Source organism: Myotis nattereri (assembly GCF_964212035.1).
Source record: "Myotis nattereri genome assembly, chromosome: 2".
In the NCBI taxonomy this organism is placed as follows: domain Eukaryota; kingdom Metazoa; phylum Chordata; class Mammalia; order Chiroptera; family Vespertilionidae; genus Myotis; species Myotis nattereri.
Genome location: NC_138076.1, coordinates 155277759 through 155297698, shown reverse-complemented (window position 1 = coordinate 155297698; position 19940 = coordinate 155277759). Strand labels below are relative to the sequence as shown.

At 50.7% G+C, this 19940-nt stretch overlaps 1 protein-coding gene across 1 annotated transcript in view; it reads right to left on the bottom strand.

Moving 5' to 3' along the window:
• Positions 1 to 19940, bottom strand: part of PPM1H (protein phosphatase, Mg2+/Mn2+ dependent 1H) — a gene marked incomplete at both ends in the record, with an annotated part of 236734 nt that overhangs the window by 27737 nt on the left and 189057 nt on the right. The window contains 2 exons of the mRNA XM_081082895.1: positions 7974 to 8081; positions 11568 to 11631. Coding sequence (XP_080939021.1) covers positions 7974 to 8081; positions 11568 to 11631 — 172 coding nt within the window. The remainder of the gene's footprint in view (positions 1 to 7973; positions 8082 to 11567; positions 11632 to 19940) is intronic.

The following is a 19940-nucleotide window of genomic DNA, read 5'->3' as shown; positions in this document are numbered from 1 at the left end:
ACTGTCCTCTTTTTATTGAAGAGGAAGCGGAGATTCAGGTAAAGTAACATTCTCAAGGTCACGCAGCCAGTCTTGAGTTTCTAACCACTATATCACACCGCCTCCTGAGGTATCTGTGAGGGGTCTAGGGAATTTTTTAAAACAAGTTTTTCCTCTTCTACTGCCCGACGATAATTACTGTGACCATTTTAGAAAACTTCCTTCAAGATTTAGATAAACATAGACATGTATATGGGTGTACATACACATGTAACCTTTCTTTACCTACTTTGACCACAATCATAGTATATACAATCATGTTGCTTCACTTAATATAGCACAACCACTGCCCATGTCATTACACACCAATGTTTCTTCTGACTTGGCCAGACTGTAGAGCAGCCGTGGGCAAACTACGGCCCGCGGGCCGGATCCGGCCCGTTTGAAATGAATAAAACTAAAAAAAAAAAAAAAAAAAAAGACCGTACCCTTTTATGTAATGATGTTTACTTTGAATTTGTATTAGTTCACACAAACACTCCATCCATGCTTTTGTTCCGGCCCTCCGGTCCAGTTTAAGAACCCATTGTGGCCCTTGAGTCAAAAAGTTTGCCCACCCCTGCTGTAGAGAGTACACAATACAGTAAAACATTCTCTCTCCCCCAAGTGGGACTTTGGCTTGGGGCACGAGAAGCTACCAAGAATCAGACTGTAAATGTTAAGGTGTCAACCTGAGTTCTTAAATATTGTTCCTGTTTTCATGGGAGATAACAGGGGAGCCACGAACAAAAGAGTTCTTCTCCCTTATTGGGGAAGTCAGTCCGGGGAACCCCTCAGTGTGAAGCCTTCCAGAAGCCGGTGGGGAAGGCAGGCTTGTCTTTACTGACCACGGAGCAGGCCTTGTGCCAGGCAGTTCCATGGATGTTCTCGTCTGCTCCTCCCAGCACCGTGTCGGTGCAGGCATTTCCGCCCAGCCCGCAGGCAGGCCACGGGGGCCTGGGGCTGGGCTGGACTTCCGATGCCAGAGTCGCCGTTCTGCCTTCTTTGAGAGAAGGCTGTTTCTTTCAGATAAAAGGAAACATCGTGTCTCAGTGAAGAAAACCAAGAATGGGCTGAACGAGTGAACTGCAGTTACAAACAACAGCTGCCAGGAATCTTGAACACGGAGAGGAAAAATGAAGCCGAGAGGAAGTGGAGCTCCCTGCGGTTCCGTCTGGCAGGAGCAGGAGGAGGAACGGCTGCATGGAGAGGGGGTGGCTTTGCAAACTGGCCCCCATGAGGAAAAAGACCTCATTCTTTCCGGAGCTCAAAAGGGGGCAAAAGGCAGCAGCAGTTTTAGAGTGGAGGCCGGAAAGTGTGAGCAACGTTAGAGGAATCCTAGCTCTGCTGAGGACCTGTCACAGGCCAGAAAGGGGCGTTGAGCACAGAACATCTGGAAGTTTGGGCTTCAGGCCGGGGCCAAGGTGCCTGCGCTGTACAACATGGTGTGTGTGCTGGGCTGGGCTGGGCGAACTGCAGAGCTGAGGCGGAGGGTCTGGGCCCCAGGGCCTTTGGTTCACAAATCCTTCCTTCTCCCCTTGAACTCTTTAGGACGGTGTGAAAAAAAAGGTGAATGGTGATGAGCTTCATTGAGCAACAGGATGGGAGACCTGGCTGGGAGGAGAGGCTGCATCTCATGCTGTCACTCGGGAGACCACAAGATGCCGGGACCCGGGGAGAGCCAATGCCCCCCTCCCCGGACCAGCAGGCCTGCGCTGGTTGGCAGGGCCTCTTGCGGAATTCAGTTCTTGGCCAGAAGTCCCTGCCGTAGACCTCGGGAGACCTGAGGAAGGCTCAGTAAACCTGGCGGCTGCTCTTCAGGTTTGGCAAACTTGAGATTTTTCCAGTGCCTTGCGTTCAGCAAAACTGAAAATGTGTTTGGCTAGAAACCCTCCTCTAATTTTTATTTTTATTTTTTTGGTAAATTTGATCCACATGCTTTTGATTTATTTTTATTTAACTCATCACGTCGGATTAGGAGCTACAATGATGAAGGGAACAGCGCTGATTTCCAAGAAGGTTTTTTAGCCTCTTTTCTTAGAACTAAATCACCTCTCCCCCACCCCACCGTTGCAGCCATCAGACTGAGCTGGGTTTGTAATTTAGAACCCAAATGTGAAAGGGATCCATGCTTGGCAAAGACGAAGCACAGCGCAGGAATGCTCTTAGGAAGTCACGGTCGGAAAGCCGGGGAAGGTTGGGGCTGGGCGATGAAGACAGGAAGGGAGTCCGCTGTTCTTCAATGGATGGTTTAAATCCATTTACTTGGCTTCCTGGGCTCCCAACAGAAGCCCTAGCTGTTTCTCTAGAGCAGGGGTCCTCAAACTTTTTAAACAGGGGGCCAATTCACTGTCCCTCAGACCGTTGGAGGGCCGGACTATAGTTTAAAAAAAAAACTATGAACAAATTCCTATGCACACTGCACATATCTTATTTTGAAGTAAAAAAACAAAACGGGAACAAATACAATATTTGTATTTGCATGTGGCCCGCGGGCCGTAGTTTGAGGACCCCTGCTCTAGAGACTGACTTTAATACTGCCCCTAAGGGAAAGAAGCTCCTGTCCCCAGAATGGGGGTGAGGGTCCCCTGTACTCATCTTCTTTTCTCTACACTCCTCCATGGTAGCCAATCCAAGGGGCTCCTCCTCTTCCCTCTCATCTCCCTCCGCCTTTCCTGGCTCTGCCTAAGGCTGCTCCATCTGGAAGCATTTAAAATGTACAACAATTTTAATCTCGTGCAAAGGAATATTGGGATCTATACAACATACCCATTAAGCTAAATTATAGGTACACAATCTTATTTTGCACAATTCTGTCTGGCCCAGGTTGGCACACACTGAACGCCATTGCTGCCTTTCCCAATTACTTTTTCTACTACATCATCATCTCATCTTCTCCTACAACTTAAGTCTGAGGCCGGCAGTATTTCTCTGAAAAACTGGACACTGAGGTCCCATGACCAAGGTCTCTCTTCAGAGCCCCTCGAACCAGCACTCAGTGGGTCCCTTGGCCACTATCCAAAGAAATATCCTTGAGCTCGGCTTCTCTCCCCTATGCGCACTGATTGAACTGGACAGACCTTGGTATAAATACCATCTTGCCACTTAATAACTGTACACTGTTGGGGGAGTTATTTCACTTCTCTGGGTCTCAATTTCCCATTCTATAAAAGGGGTATAATAATCACATGTAGTTCACAGAGCTGTGAGGATTAAATGAGATACTGTATATATAAAATAAATAAAGTATGTTGTCTGGTCCAGACTGAGTAGTTAACAAATGTGACCTGTTATCCTATCTAATAAAAGAGAAACATGGTAATTAGCTGTACATCCACTACCCTTCCCATTGGCTAATCAGGGCGATATGCAAATTAACTGCCAGCCAAGATGTCGGCCGGCAGCCAGGCAGCTTGAAGCGAACATGAGGCTTGCTTGCTTCAGTGACGGAGGACTCCAACGTTCCCCGCCTGCCGCTGCAAGCCTCTGAGCTGCAACTCTAAGCAACTATGTTACAAATATAGAAGCTAAACAAAACCCCAGAAACCTGCTTTAGTCCGTTGGGCTTCAGCCAGCAGGATCGCAACATTGTTTCAAATACAGAAGGTAAACAAAGGCCAGAAACCTGGTTTCAGCAGCGGAGGCCTAAGAGCTGGAGCCAAGCCTCAAAGCTAAAGCTGGCCCAGAATAAAAAAAGAAAGAAAAAAGGAGCGGTTGGGAGCTTCAGTCACCCGCCAGCCTGAAAACAGCCCTCAGCCCCTCACTCAGACTGGCCAGGCACCCCAGTGGGGACCCCCACCCTGAAGGGTGTGTGACCAGCTGCAAACAGCCATCATCCCCTCACCCAGGCTGGCCAGGCACCCAGTGGGGAACCCCACCCTGATCCAGGACACCCTTCAGGGCAAACCAGCCGGCCCCCACCCATGCACCAGGCCTCTATCCTATATAGTAAAAGGGTAATATGCCTCCCAGCACTGGGATCAGTGGAGCTGAGAGGCCTCCCAGCACCGGGATCAGTTTGACAGGGGGCAGCGCCCAAACCCCGTGATTGCCCTGCGGCTCTGTGTGTGACAGGGGGTGGGGCCACAACCTCCCTATCCGCCCTGCTCTGTTCGTGACAGGGAAGGCGCCCCAACCCCCTGATCAGCCCTGCTCTGTGTCTGATAGGGGGAGCTCCCCAACCCCCTGATCGGCCCTGCAGCTCTGTGTGTGACAGGGGGCAGCACCCCAACCCCCTGATCGGCCCTGCTCTGTGTGTGATGGGGTAGAGCCATAACCTTCCCATCAGCCCTGCCCTGAGTGTGAGAGTGGCAAGCGCCCCAACCCCCTGATCGGCCCTGCTCTGTGGGTGATAGAGGGCAGCGCCTCCACCCCCACCCCATGGGCCCTGCTCTGTGTGTGATGGGGTAGAGCCATAACCTCCCCATCAGCCCTACCCTGAGTGTGACAGTGGCGGCGCCCCAATCCCCTGATCGGCCCTGCTCTGTGGGTGATAGAGGGTGGTGCCCCAACCCCCTGATCCGCCCTGCTCTGTGTATGACAGGGGGTGGTGCCCCAACTCCCCTATCGGCCCTACTCTGTGAGTGACGGGGGGAGCTCCTCAACCCCCTGATAGGCCCTGCTTTGTGCGTGACAGGGGGCAGCACCCCAACCCCGATTGGCCCTGCTCTGTGCATGACAGGGGGTGGCGCCGCAACCTCCCCATCGACCCTGCCTTGAGTGTGACAGGGGCCGGTGCCCCAACCCCCTAATTGGCCCTACCCTGAGCGTGACTGAGGGTGGCATCGCAACCTCCCAATCCGCCCTGCTCTGTGCATGACAGGGGGCGGCGCCCCAACTCCCCAGTCGGCCCTGCTCTGAGCCCGACCAGGGGCTGCACCTAGGGATTGGGCCTGCCCTCTGCCACCAGGGAGCGGGCCTAAGCCAGCAGGTCGTTATCTCCCGAGGGGTCCCAGACTGCGAGAGGGCACAGGCCGGGCTGAGGGACCCCCTCCCCCGCCCCCCTGAGTGCACAAATTTTTGTGCACCGGGCCTCTAGTTATTATTATAAAAACTCAACACTTTATTCAACTCTACACTTCTCTAAGACCATGTAAATTTTTCCAAAGATTGCCAGTTTCCTCTTGAATCCTTCCTCATTCCTCACCAATGTGGGACCAACCAACCCACTTCCCTGCAAACCGGCATCACTGAAGACAGATGACTGGGGTTTCTGATCAACCAGCTGGGAAGCTGCATCAGTCCTCAGGGAGTGTCCCACACAGGCCCACGTTTTAAAGCTACAGTCGCTTCTTGGGATGCACAGCAGCAGAACGACTGGAATAGCTATAATTTAACTGCATTAGAGATTGTTCCCCTTCAAACCAAACCAAGCCTCTTCTCACTTTATATAGAAAGCATATGTGTGTCCGGGGGTGGGAGGTGCTTTAAGGAGCAAAACGGTTACTTAGTGTTTCCCGAGACACTCGCCGCCACGGGAACACGAGTCGCACTGCATCTGTCCCTTTTGGAAAGCAGAAAGGTGACGGCACCATTGAATATGTCTGATAAGTGCCTCTCCCAAGAGGGGAAACATAGAAATGCCTGAGGTTAGTATTGATTGTTTTCCTCTGGCCAGGAACCGTTTCAGCAGTAATCTATGGATCCTCATATGGACCAGAACCGAGGGACCAGGACGCTTTGACGTAATAGTAGTCCTCATCAAGCAGAATTGCTAGGAGGGCTAAAGAGAGACATTTGCAAGCTTTTGATGAGTGGTAATTATCACTTCTACCCAGCTAACCTCACCTGACATCCTGGGTGATCTCATGAAATCTGTGTGTCTTCCATGCCTGATACTTACTGGGGACCTCCCTCTCGGTGGCCTCCTCTGCCTGTGGCTGGGTGTATTTTGAATGCCAGCCTCAGCAAGAGAAGAAACGATCCCTGCTCACAGCCCTGCCAAAGGGGCAGGCCTAGGTGACGGTGCCCACCAGTGGCTCTGGAGTGGACACACAGACTGAAGGGGCAATCTACGGACGGGAAAGTCACTGCAGCCAATGAGATTCCCCTCTGGTGATCGGGACCCGGGAAAGGGAGAAACTGGGTTGACCGGCAGCAGAGACATAGAACCTGGCTGGTCCCATTAATGGCAGCATGCTCACGAAAAGGACAGCCTCCCCCTGCTGAGGAGGCTCTCCAGGACGCACTGGGCCCAGGACCACCTCCCCACACAGCCTGGCTGCTCACGCGTTCTTCTAGTAGACACCACAAACATGTCTTCCAACAGCTTCAGAATAAACAGGTCCCTTTTCCTGAGTTAGCTTGAGTGGGTTTCTGTTTCCTCCAACAGAAAGAGCCTTCGCTCGCACAGCTCCACCCCTTGGGAAGAACATGCAGACGGAGCCCTGGCTGCACATCCTGGGCCCTTCCAGCGCAAGGCATCGCTTCAACCACCAGCCCCACGGGAGGCAACCTGCCTCACTCCTCCCTGGCTCCCTTCTACCGCAGACGTCCAAAAAGATAAAGTCCTCCCCTTCCCGGCCTCCCCTGTAGCAAGGGGACGTCATGTGAGATAGTTCTGGCCAAAGATTTGCAAGTGAGTGTCTGTCAGGACAGAGAGTAGCGTCCCTCCTGTGTTGCGTGAAAATGTCATGCTTGGAGCTGCTGCCACCATCTTGCAACCGCAAAGTGAAAGTCAGACAAGAGAGATTCCAGCCCTGGCACACTGGAGATGCTATGCCACTGGCAGCCCCCAAATAACAGATGCCTTGTTATGTGAGAAAAGTATATCCCTAAACTACCATTAGATTTTTCTATAACTTAGGAGCAAAATCTTTTTGAAATTATGTACTCTGAAATAGACCTTGATATTATTTCCTGTACTGTATGAAAAATGATTTTTTTTAACCCAAATTTATGACTGGCTTTTCAATTAGCTTCTCCATATATCAACTGAATGATAGCAGCTCTCCAGGTAATTAAAAATCTAAGGAGGAGAACCCTAGCCAGTTTGGCTCAGTGGAAAGAGCATCGGCCTGCGGACTGAAGGGTCCTGGTTCAATTCCGGTCAATGGCACGTACCTTGGTTGTAGGTTCTCCGGCCCTGGTCGAGGTGTGTGCAGGAGGCAACCAATTGATGTCTCTCTCACATCGATATTTCTTTCTGTCTCTGTCTCACCCTCTCCCTTCCACTCTCTCTAAAAAGCAATGGGAAAAATGTTCTTGGGTGAGGATTAACAAAAAAAACAAAACAAAACAAAATCTAAGAGGAGAGAAAAATATACATCACCAACTATGCTATAAGGCAGAAAGTGCACACGCTGGACTAGTAAGAGGCAGCTGCTCTCCATCTGGAGTAGGGGGAAGACATTACTGCTGATTGGGGGGCGGGGGAGCCACAGAAGTCTCCACAGGAAGAGCATTTAAGTTAAATTCTAGAGAAAAAAAGAATTTGGGTGGATGGAGATGGGTAGGAAGGGCATTAGAGGTAGAAGGAATCGGTTAAGTAAATAATGGGAAACTGAAAGTCATGTGTAGGGAATAGTAAATTCCTTCCGGCTGCAGTAGGGGAACAAAGATCAGATTAAAAAGTTAGACCAATTTATAACAAACCTTGAATGCCAAAAAAAAAAGGGAGTCTGGGCTTTATTCTCCAGGTCATGTGCTGTTTAAAGGTTCTACGCAAACAAGGTCACAGTAGCTGTTTGGGAAAAATCTACTTAATAGCCATATGTGGGGTGGATTGAGGAGGCAGGGGATGCCACTAGGAGGCTATGCAGCTACCAGGACAGAGGCCATGAGGGTAGAAACAGGACAGTCAATGTGAGAATGGGGTGGGAAGGAGCAACAGACATGAGAGAGAGCGCAGAAGTACATGCTACACAAGCCGACTGCAGTTGGATATGGGGTGAGAGTCACAGGAGGAACAAAGTAAGAAAATACTTAATTGTACAAAATAGAAACAAAAACAGTACCTCTGGAGCTGAAGACAGGAATGGCTTTATGTAGATGTTGGAGTCATGCACCTTCAGGTCATGGTCCCCCAGTCCCCTGGTCACTCCGATAGTTGCCATCACTCGGGCCTGGGAGGAAAGCAGAGGGTCATGAGAAACACTCCCACGTACGTACGAGCAGTGCAGCTGCCATGGGCCCAGAGAGAAACAATACTTTCCCAATTCCTCTTGCCTCTTGCTACTAACCAATGTGGGTAGCTGTTTCCAAGGAAGGGCTCGCTCACCAAGCTCACTTATGTCCTTAGCGAGTGGCTTTTCCACCAGTTATCTTAAGGTTGATGGGTGGCTGTTGTCTCTTTCCAGCTTTCTTTTGTAGAGACTGGGGGGAAGGGTGTCCAATAAACTAAATCCAATACATGTGTGATGTCTACAGCTACTAATTTCAGTTCCAACCAAATCCAACAGCATCCATCCATTTGTCCATCTGTCTGTCATATACCCACTCCACAAGTACTTGCGGGACACCAGCTATATCTCTGGCACCGTAATAGGCACTAGTAAAAGATGCAAAGAAGTCAGTGGCAGCTCCTATCCTCCCAAAGCTCATATTTTACACTTTATAGCTGGAGAAAATAAACCATTAGCAATGTGCAACCTTCCCTTTCTCCACAAATTCCCTCTGGGTGGATTAACAAGAGGGAATTACCACACAGAGGCCTCCAGGCTGAGACCCCACCACCGGTGCGCTTCTGGTTTTCCGAACACTTTAAGGAAGCAAGACTATTACTCTTAATGCCTACGCACTCAGCCTTCATACTTCCCAGGATGCCACAGATTTGATCTACCCAGACGTTTAGTGCAGACACCATGCTGTGGGGGACAAATGTCTATGGACTTGTCCCTACTATAAAGGAACCTGGTAAAGGAGAGAAGAAGCACATGGCTAATGATATATAAAATATGGCCAATATGAAAAACATATAAACAATGGGTGGTGTGAGTTCAGAGGAGGTAAAACTTCTGCTGAGAAGGTTCCATGGAGGTGGCACTAAATTTCTATGCAGAAGCACAGGCAGCATCAAGATGGGTAAACACAGAGGGATGAAGCTCATTCTGGGTGGAGTGAAGCTCAATGCCCTAACACTGGGTCATCAATGATGTATCTAGTGTACGTTCAAAGCTCCGAGCTTGAATCCTCACTTCATTGCTCGGGTAATAAGAATAACTCATAAATGCTAAGAAATTTTACAATCTCATACATCACCATCACCTTCCCCCTAGTTTCCCCAGAAGGCTGTGGAGTTTGGAGCTGGTTTTAGATCAGAAGGTGGGCAAGTTTACATTAAACGTGGAAATGAAAGCATGACATGCTTTTCAAAGGCAGGAATCTCAGGGGGTAAAATGCAGACACTGATGTGAAGCTGGGCCCTCTGGTCTCAGCACCTGGCTGCAATGTCTCTGTCTGCAGGAAGAATGCAGCGACTCAGGTGTTTGTCCTGATTGGGAACTGGCTTCAGAGCCTCCTCATCTTCGCTCCAGGTCGGGGAGCCGCGTCTCTGCAGAAACCCTCTGCTCTGCCAAGGCGGGGAGGGGGAAGGGGCCAGCCCCCTCCCAGCGGGTAGGTGTTCAACTCGAGATGCGGAAACCGCGTCCCCTGCTCTTCTCCCTGCACTGGCACCTCCTCTGGCTGCAGGAAGCACAGTGGGCGTGTTGGTCCAAAACACAGTGATGTTTCTGATAGTTACTGAGTTAGTTTACAAAGTATATAGTGTCACCCACAAGGCTGAAAGCACTGGCAGAAATAACATGAAAAGTGACAGCTGTGGTGTTCTATTCGGAAACTCCTGGGCAGGCGTATGCAGAGGGAAGCGCCTAAAGGATGCGGTGGCACGGGCGGATGGACGGATGGACGGACGGACGGACAGACGCGCTGCCGGTGAAGTTGCCTCGGGCTGCCTGGGTGAGGGGCAGCCGGGCGACGGAGCCATGCGGCCTTTAAATAGGTCACAGCTCCTGCGACGGCACCGGCCAGCTGCACATCACAGGGCTGCCGAGCCCCAATTACCTGACACGCTGGAGAAGTGCGATGTCCTGGTAAATGGAACTTTTCCTTGACTGGGAAGACCTTGCTCCTTTAAATCTTTCTGCTGATAATCTTCAAAGAGCACATTTGTCCATTTTCGTTACGTGGAGGACGTACACTGAACATAAGGGAGTGGCTGACTCAATCCTCATGCAGTTGCTGAAGGCCTGCCCTGTGTCAGGTGCCAGGCTTGACAGGGACTAGGGATACAGCCCTCGGAGGACGTGGCCCTGAGCCCCCTGGTCTCACTGGCGCCGCAGGAGACACAGAAGATCTCAGCCCACGGGGAACTCCAGGTGCCGCTGGGCACTGGGCTGAGCGATGGCATTAATGGTACCCACGGTGCGGGAAGGTTCCAGCACTTCTCTTGGGAACAGAGCCCTGCCTTGTCACGATCCTCAGCCATGGACTGGGAGGTGGGTGTCCCATCTCCAGGAAAGGGGCAAGTTCGTTTGAAAAGTGGTCGCTACATGGATCAGACAGTCATGTTTCACTTCCCTCCATGAAATGCCTTCCCATGAAATCACTGCTGGGCTCCACGCAGCTCTCAAATCTAACTGACTCATTCCCTCTCTCACAGATGCACACACGCGTTTCACACGCACACACGCACGCACGCACGTGCACGCACACACGCACGCATGCACACACACACAGTTCTGCTCAGGAAGGCATCCTCCAGTTTTCTTATGAGTCAGCTCCTCCTGCTAAAAACGATCAAACGCTGGGAAAATGTCAGTTGAACATTCCTCTGAAAGTGGCCACATTCTTCACTCCTCACTGGCACTCTCAGCACCTGGCTGGAACGGCTGTTTGCAGGAAGAATGCAGTGACTCAGGAGGTGTTTGTTCTGGTTGGGAACTGGCTTCAGAGCCTCCTCATCTCCGCTCCAGGACGGCAGCCTCCCCCAGGCTCTGCGCACAGACCCTCTGAGACGACAGCTTCCTCCGCGCCAGCAGTGCCTGCCGCTCAGCGTGCGGTGCTGACGGGGCCTGGGTGCGGGTGAGGAATGCTCTGTGGTGTCCCAGCACGCGCGTGGGTCCCTGAGGTCCTACAGCTTCGTCACAGTAAGGCTCTGGGTCCCTCCCACAGGCCACGTGGAGAAGCAGACTTGCAGGCGGGGTGTGAGCACGAGGAGGCAGAGGGCCCCGGCTCCGCATCGGGGACCACCCCTTGCAGCTGCGTGGCTGTGCCTGAGCGGTTCTGACCTCGAGTCTCAGCTGCCTCGTCCGCCAGCTCTGCCTGCCTGTGGCTTGTCAGACGCACGATGCGCTGATGTATGTGAAAGTGGTCATGTTGCACACGGTAAAGGGGGCTGCTATTTTCACAAAACTTGGCTCTCCCCCCCTGAGCTCGCCGCACCCCTCCCAAACCTGCCACTCCTGGGGCCCTGAGGACAGGAGGCCGGAGGGACACGGAGGTGACTCTCAGCTGTCAGGGCCGTAGGACCAGGCGCTGCAGAGTGGAACGCACAGGCCGCCCTGGCTCTGCAGAGACGGCCTTGTCCTCCGTCTGGGGGAGGTGATGCCTACCTTCTTGCCTTCTCCGTATATTAGGGGAAACTTCAAGTCGTCATCCTCAATGGTTTTGTATGCCCTGTAGGGGACAAACAACACTCTTTAACAGGTTTGCGCCCAATTAGGGACCCGCTCCCCTCGCAAGGCTGCTCGGTGCTTTCTTTCCCCGAGGCCCCATCCGCTCAGCACACTGCCAAGCTCTTTCTTCATAAAGAGTTACTCTCCCTACAGAAGTGTGTGTGTGTGTGTGTGTGTACACACGTTAATGAACCAGAAGATAAGGCTTTATATGCTTGAAGAGGGAAAAACTAAGCTGGCCCATTCATAATGAGCGAGAAGGGGAGGCGGGTTCCCGTCCTGAGCACGTAGGCCATGGGATAATGAAGGGCCCAGCATCGTGACAGGGCCTTGTCGTTAACCTGAAACTGTGCGAAACAGCGGCGCTCCGACATGGACGGAGAGTGAAAATGCGCCAAGAGCCCGTTCTCACCTTCGGGGGTTGTTTACACCAAAGCAGCCTGGTGTGGGGATGGCTGGAGAAGGGATATTTAGAGCCTGCTTGACCTCAGTGTGATATTCAAGGTTGGCAGAAAATTCTGTTTCACAATAGCTATTAAATGGCCATTCGACACACAGAAAATCCGGTTTATGCTTCAATGGTTTCAGACATGGTTGTCCAGATGCCATGCACACACGGCGGAGGCCAGGGCTGGGGAGCAAATGAAGCCCGTGTCTTGCAAATTTGCTCATAAGGAATTTTAAAAACAAGCCAACGAACATGGCAGCCGATTACCACCTGCGCCCTGGGCAAGTCGCTTCACCTGTGCAGGTCTCGGTTTCCTCATCTAGAAAACGAGGGTAATCACGCAGGATGTAAACAGCTTAGGTCAGAGCCTGGCACTTAGTAAGTACCCAATTAGTGAGCTATTACTAATATTTAGACATCATTAATACTTGGCACACCAGTTCCCCTCTCTTCAGAACGGGGCTGACACTGCCTACTCACCACCTCAAAGAAATATTAGGAAGACGAAGTAGAGGCTGGGGTGGGTTCTACTAGGTTAGGTTCTATAAGCAAGATGCTTTTCTAAAATACGTAACGTCCCCCGCCCTAGCCAGTTTGGCTCAGTGGATAGAATGTCGGCCTGCAGACTGATGAGTCGTGGGTTGGATTCTGGTCAAGGGCACATGCCTGGGTTGCAGGCTCGATCTCTCATGGCGGGTGTGTAGGAGGCAGCCAATCAATGATTCTCTCTCATCATTGACGTTTCTATGTCTCTCTCCCTCTCCCTTCCTCTCTGAAATAAAAAACATATTTAAAAATAAAAAAATAAAATAACGTCTCCTGAGGGCATGAAAAGAACTAAACTGCAAAATAGCCTCCCAGTCCCGAAATATCGAGGCAAGTTGCGAGTGAACCTCTGGATATACAAAAAGAATGCAACCCAATTTAAAAGTGCAACCCCAAAGCTAAAGCAGGAAGTTACTTAGTGAACGTGCTCCTCCCCAGGGGCTAGGCTGGGCTCAGGATCAGCACTGCTCTCTGTGCAGCCCTGGGCAGGTAGATGAGCCTCTCTGGACCTCAGGATCCTCATGATCACAGGGCAAAAACGGGCTCAAAAACGGGCTTGTGAGGCTTCCAATGGGCCAGTGAATGTGATGAGCTTAGCGTGCATTCAGCACAGTGCCTGGCACGGCTGAGACCTGGCACGGGCTGGGGCTGTTGTCAGGTGAGCCCAGAGGTGCTCTAGAATTGGACTGTCAACATCAGAACCTCCCGCCCCTAAATCTATCAAATTTCCCCAAAGGGGAAACAGCTCCTTAAATGTTTTCATACTCATAGGAACTATTTAAAACACTGCAGTACACAAGTCACTGGGGAACAAGCAGCTGTTATTAGAACACAGACTCAGCTTGGGGTTGAGTGGGCCTGCAGACCAGTGGGTCGACGGCAGGTTCAGTCACTGGGGAGGGCTTTAAAGCATCCCTTTGCCCAGGTCACACCGCAGAGCAATGAAGTCTGAACCTGTGGGGGTGGGAACCCGGCACCGGGAACTTCTCTAGGCTTCCCAGATGAGTCCATTGAGCAGCCAAGGTTGAGAGTTACTGCAGTAGACCAAGTGTCATTAGGGAACATTGAAATGCAGCTGAGCGACAGCCCCATCAGCTTGACCCACAAGATGACAGACTATGACTCAGGGAGGACGGGGGAAATGGCCTAAGAGAGGCTCTGAAATGAGCATGAGCTGGACGTGGGGACCATGGAGAAAGAGGTGTGGAGAGTGAGAAGACAGGCTCAGACGGGTGGGGACAGGACTGGGAGAGAGGCTGGGCCAGGGGTCCAGGCACAGGAGCCTGAAATTCAATGGGAGGCAGAAGGCAGCAGCTTGAGAATCAATGACTGGAAATTAGTGCTCCGGAAAGACAGGCTAAGAGCACTCTTCACAGGTGTGGAAAGGCAGCAAGAAAACGGTTCACTGACTCCACCACAAGCCCAGGGAGTCGAATTCTCCAGGGCCCAGAATTCCAGGAGCATGAGGTCTGCATTAACCATCGCTCTGAAAGACAGACATTGACCTTGAAATTGTCACCCGCAGGATCAAGACAATTGTAAGTTCTAATATTGTGTTTTAGCTTATGTATCTTTATCTTCAAGAACAAAACAATCCCACTAAAAATAGAAGAGAACTCTGGATAAGGAAGGGTTATTCTGTTTCTGCCATTGTTGGTTTTCAATCAAATGTGAGCCCTCCCCTACAGGTGACCAAGGTGAACAGCTATAGATAAAAAGAGAAAGTACAATACCCTCCCCCTCAGTCTTTTGGGGTCCTAAGCACAGTTCATCATGAAGGTAGCTCCATACTTAAGGTCTTGAAGAATAAAGAACAAAAGGCTCGAGAGTTAAAACTGGTAACTTGATTGAAGAGTCTGTATAAATGAAGGCCCACCAACAGTGCCAGCAGCTATGAGTTACTGAGCACCTCTCCGTGCCAAGCACTGAGCATGGTGCTTGCTTACAGTGCCTAAAACCGCTCGAAGGCTGACCTGTTTCACTTAGCATGATACTCTCCAGGGCCCTCTATGTTGCCTCAAAGGGTAAGAGATGCTTCTTTTTCACAGCTGCAAGTATTCCATGGTGTAAATGTACCACAGCTTTTTTATCTACTCCTCTGCTGATGGGCACTTGGGCTGTTTCCAGATCTTCGCTATTGTAACTTGTGCTGCTATGAACACAGGGGTACATACATTCTCTCTGATTGGGGTTTCAGGTTTCTTAGGCTATATCCCTAGAAGTGGGATCACTGGATCAAATGGCAGATCCACATTTAATGTTTTGAGGAAACCCCATTCTGTATAAGTCAGTAAGAGAAAGACAAGTATCACCTGATCGCACTCATATGGAATTTAAGTAACAAAATAAATTGACGAATGGAGTGGACCCGGAGACATGGAAGCATGGAACAGAGTGCGGAGTCTCAGAGGGAAGGCGGGGGAGGGTGGGTGGTGGGAAGTAATCAACCAAAGACCTTGAATGCATAACCCATGGACACAGACAATGGGTGCTGAAGGCCTGGGGCGGGGTGAAGGGACAGGAGCGGGCTGGAGGGGGTCAATGGGGGAAAAAGGGAGCATATGTAATACTTTCAACAATAATTATTAAAAAAATAATAAACGTATGTAAAGACCTTATACACAAGGGGACTGAGGCTCAGAGACGCTGAGTTACTCTCGCCAGGTCACACACGTGTAGTGACCCTCAGGCTAAACTAGCCTTTCCCAGAAAACACACCAGAGAGATGTGATGTCAGGGCTCAACTCTGGGATTTCTTATTCTAGTTGGAGAGACTCAAGGAGACCGTTGTTGTCCACTTCTCAGTGGGTGAACAGCAGGCATTTGATGAAGGGGGACTTTTGGCAAAAGAGGAAGGTGAATTTTCTGTATGAGGTGAAAGAACAAAAGGTGATCACGTGTGCACAAAACTAGCAGCTGCTGCACTACACAGTCTGCAGGGGAAACAGAAAAGGCGGGGCTGCAGCCCAGGCCACCGCGTCTGCGGTCAGAGTCCGGGGAGCCTCTCCCACAGACAGCAGGCTCCTCAGGTCTGTTCTCGCAGCTTCAGGGCCACCCCACTTTCTGCCCACCTGAAAGGCCTGCCTGCTGTTCAAACTTCACTACGGTCCACGTCTGGGCTGTGGGCCTGAATCTACGCATCCAGCTCGGCCATGGCTTCCATCCTTCTCAACCAGGGGAGGCGAGACGATCAGGACAGACAGAGGCTTGAAGCCTGAGAGCTCCAGGACATGGAGGCACTTATGACCGAAGATTAATGAAAAATGACTCTTCTTTCACATCAGATCCTACGATTTCTGAAATCCTGATTAAATTTTAAAAAATAACTCCCAAAACGGATTACTCACTAGTTTTACAATAGTATAACTGGGCAGAGATCATATTCAAATAATTACCTGAAGCGTAGCTGAAAGGCTTAGAAAGATTTTTAGAATAACTCTTACTTTGGGTCAATTCCTCTATGAATATTTATGAGGCCAACTGACAAAAAGATGAGATGAGAAAAAAATTCAAGGCTTAATAAAGGGCCAAATTAAAGCGCTTTCTCTAACACAGGGCAGTATCCTCAGAAGATTGCACTAAACACTTTTTAAAGCAATCGTTTCCCTCACCATGTGGATTCTGCAAAGCTGAAAAGACAAGGCACCAGCTGTGTTGGACCCACCGAAAGGCAACGCACTGGGAGAGACAGAAGGACCACTAGGTACCCCAGATGCAGGAAGTCTCCCTTCAGCACAGCTCATACCGGTCCCTGGCCTCTGCCATCAGGTGGGATGTTATAGACAGTCATTGTCCTAAGACAGTGGTCGGCAAACCGCAGCTCGCGAGCCACATGTGGCTCTTTGGCCCTGTGGCATGGGCCACGAAGTTCCAATCGCACTGTACATGCGTGCCCGCACGTGGTATTTTGTGCAAGAGCCACACTCAAGGGGCCAGTTTGTCGACCACTGTCCTAGGACCTTCCTAACACCTAATGCCCACTCCACTGAAGGACGTCCCCTGTCAATTCTTAAACTGACCCAAACAGCCAGTCGTTGGTATGTTTGGTCTCTCTTCTGGAAAAATATATGAAATAATCTAGTCTCTCTCTACTTGAGAGTTCTGCAAGTATTTGATGAGAGCCATCTCCAAGTTTCCTCTTTCCCAGCTCCTTCAGCTGTTCTTCCCAGGACCTGGGGCACCATCTCTATCCACCCAAGCCACTGTCCATTCAAATATTTATTAACTGAGCACCAAACACTGTGGTCGGGGCCATCCGGGGCATACGAGCTTGTCTGCGTCCGCAGAGAAGGGCACTCAGAACGGAAAACACTTGAGCCGTGGTCCACATAAGGACGTAAGGGTTACTTCTGTGAGGCAGACTTGTTCCTCTTTAAATAGCTGCAGCTTATATTTGCGTCATGTGCACGCGTCTGTGTGTGTGTGGTTCAGGGTCATCTACTGAAATGATGAGTAAAAACAAGCACACAAACAGACGCCGACCGAATCAAAGCCCGCCAGTCTGCGAGGACACAGGCAAGAGGGGTTCACGGGCTCCTCTAGTTTATATTTACGCAACAGGCGCTTCACTCTGAACGGAAAACTCTGCTGCCCTCGTTAGTTTTATCTTGCTGGTTTCAGTCCATTGATCCAACGCATCCAGAGGCGTCTGAATTCATGTCCTCTCACCCCAAATACCAGCTCTCCGTCTGTGCTGTGTCACGTTAAATTTGGTAAGTGGCTCTGCTGTCTTCCTCCACAATTTGGAAAAAATGTTAAGCAGAACCAAGTCCTTGGGGACCTTCCTCCGGGCCGAGCTAACCAGACAAGGGTGCATAACGTTTCCAGGAGGCATGTGGATGAAAGTGTGTGCAATTTGAAAGGCGATTCCGGTCTGGCGGGAAGGCACAGAAGAGAGATCCAACAGCAGAGAAGACAATGAGATGCTAATGCTTCAACAGGAATGGGAAGGATTTAGGATTTGAAAAGGCTGAAAACACCGATTCAAATAGACACAGTGTCTATATAGATTCTGGGCATAGCTTTCCGGCCGCCGACAAAGCAACGTAGCTGTTATCCGCACAGTGTTTCCTCATCTTGTTTGAAATGCTAAAAGAAACCATAGTTTCTTACTAAGTCAGCACATCCATGACCATCCAGCCTAGAAACCCTATCACAAAGGGGGGGATTCGAAGTGAGCCTGACCAATGAGTGAGTCCAAGCTGTGCCCAGATCGGACCCTCTCCAGTGGCTGCTGCTCCTCAGACCCTTCCCCCTGAAGCGAGGGGCTCTACGGCTCCTCCTGCAGCCCCACCCTCCACACGGAGACTCCACTGCCCCTGATGCTGCCCGCCCCCTTCCGGAATATTCTCCCTCCTTCTCTGATGACGCCAATCGGTTCACAGATTGCTTTTCCACTCTTTCCCTTGATGTCATTCTCAGGAACGTTATCGGTTTTGGTAGTGCCTCTGGAATCCTAACTTAGTCACTCCTACCTGCTTCCCCCAGGGCCTTCATCGCTGCTCTGTCAGCACCCGGGCCACGTGGCTGCACCAGAACGCCTTTCCTCAGAGATGCGTTCTCTGAACCATCCCTCCCCAGCCCTGGCTGTGGCTCTCGGCCAGTTCCCCTCCTCACCCAGCCATTCTCACTACCTCTGGTGGTACGTGTGCCTGACCCTGCCTCCGCGTGTGGCAAATCTTTTTAATACTTCTCTTGCTAGCAGCCTACCATTCCTTGCTTCTTGATCTTATCGGAAGAAGGGAACAATAGGAATCGAGTATTTGGTCTATTAACATTATACCAAATACTGTCATCTCTACCTTCCAGATGCAGAATTGGAAAAGTGTTCAACGTCTTCACTGCCACCACCCTAGTCCTGGCACCTCTTTTGCCGACAGTATTGCAATGGCCCGTTAGGCCTCTAATAATCTAGGCACAAGAGGACGGTGCCCCGACGAGGGAGAAGGCAGTGACAGTGTTGAAAACTGTTCAGTTTTGTCCTTTACCTCTAGTCTCAGAGCAACCAGAGTAATTATTTTAAAATGTCAGATGACGTCACTTCCCTCCTCTAACCCTCCAGTGGATTTCCTATTAGGCTCCAAACAAAAGCCAAGTAATAAAACAGCCTCCTTTAAAACCACGCTCCTCCCCCAAATTTCCTGTTCCCCTTCTCTGCTTGATTTTTCCCCACGGCACTTACCTCCACCTAACATTTTAAGTATTTTGCTTCTTTACTGTGTTTATTTTCTCTACTGCTCCCTGTTCATCCCCTGCCCCTTAAGTTCTATGTGGACGGAGATGCCTGTTTTGCTACCTGTGGTGCCCAGTGTCAATGGGTGTCTGACAAACATTCAACTAAGTGAGCAAATCAATGAGCACTCCGTCCCCCAGGCAGCGGCTCTACTCTGCCCTCCCTAATTCCTTGCTCTGTTTATAGGCTTACAAAACGAAAGCAAAGCACCTTCTTGCTTCCTGTGGTGCCTTCTAGGTCTCGGGTGTGCCGGCCGCAGCTGACACTCCTCACAGGCACGTCCCTTTCGGGCCTCTGGGCCTGGCTGCTCCTTGGAGTGCTTCTCTGAACATGTGAACGGGAGCCCCGTGCAGCCCCCGGTGTCCTCGTCCTTCTGAGGAGGAGCCACTCCTGGACTCTAGGATGCATCTTGTCTCTGGGTCAGTTTTGTAAATTTCATCAGAAAAAACTTTGCTTTTATTCTTAGTCTGGCCGACAGGGCTGTACGCAAGTCTCCCACACCATTTTTCTCTTAATCCACAGTCGTCACTCCTCAGCTTAAACATCTCCATGGGCTTTCCATCAACTTAAAGTATAACCCAGCGACAGGGCCCCCCACAATCTGATCTTTGCACATTGAACTGACATCTTTTTAAAAAATATATATATTTTATTTATTTATTTTTATTTTTTAAAAATATATTTTATTGACCTTTTACAGAGAGGAAGAGAGAGGGATAGAGAGCCAGAAACATCGATGAGAGAGAAACATCGATCAGCTGCCTCCTGCACACCCCCTACTGGGGATGTGCCCGCAACCAAGGTACATGCCCTTGACCGGAATCGAACCTGGGACCTTTCAGTCCACAGGCCGACGCTCTAGCCACTGAGCCAAACTGGTCAGGGCAGAACTGACATCTTTTATCATCCCGCCGCGCACATAACACTAGCGTTCTTGCTGTTTAGTTAATGTGCACGGGCCTTGGCTGGGCCTTGGCCTGCCCTCTGCCTGGGCTGTTCCTTCCCCAGGGCCTCCCTGGCTGGCTCCTGGGGGTCACTCACAGGGCCTTCCTTCTCTGGCCACTCGCCGAACAGCACGTGCTCC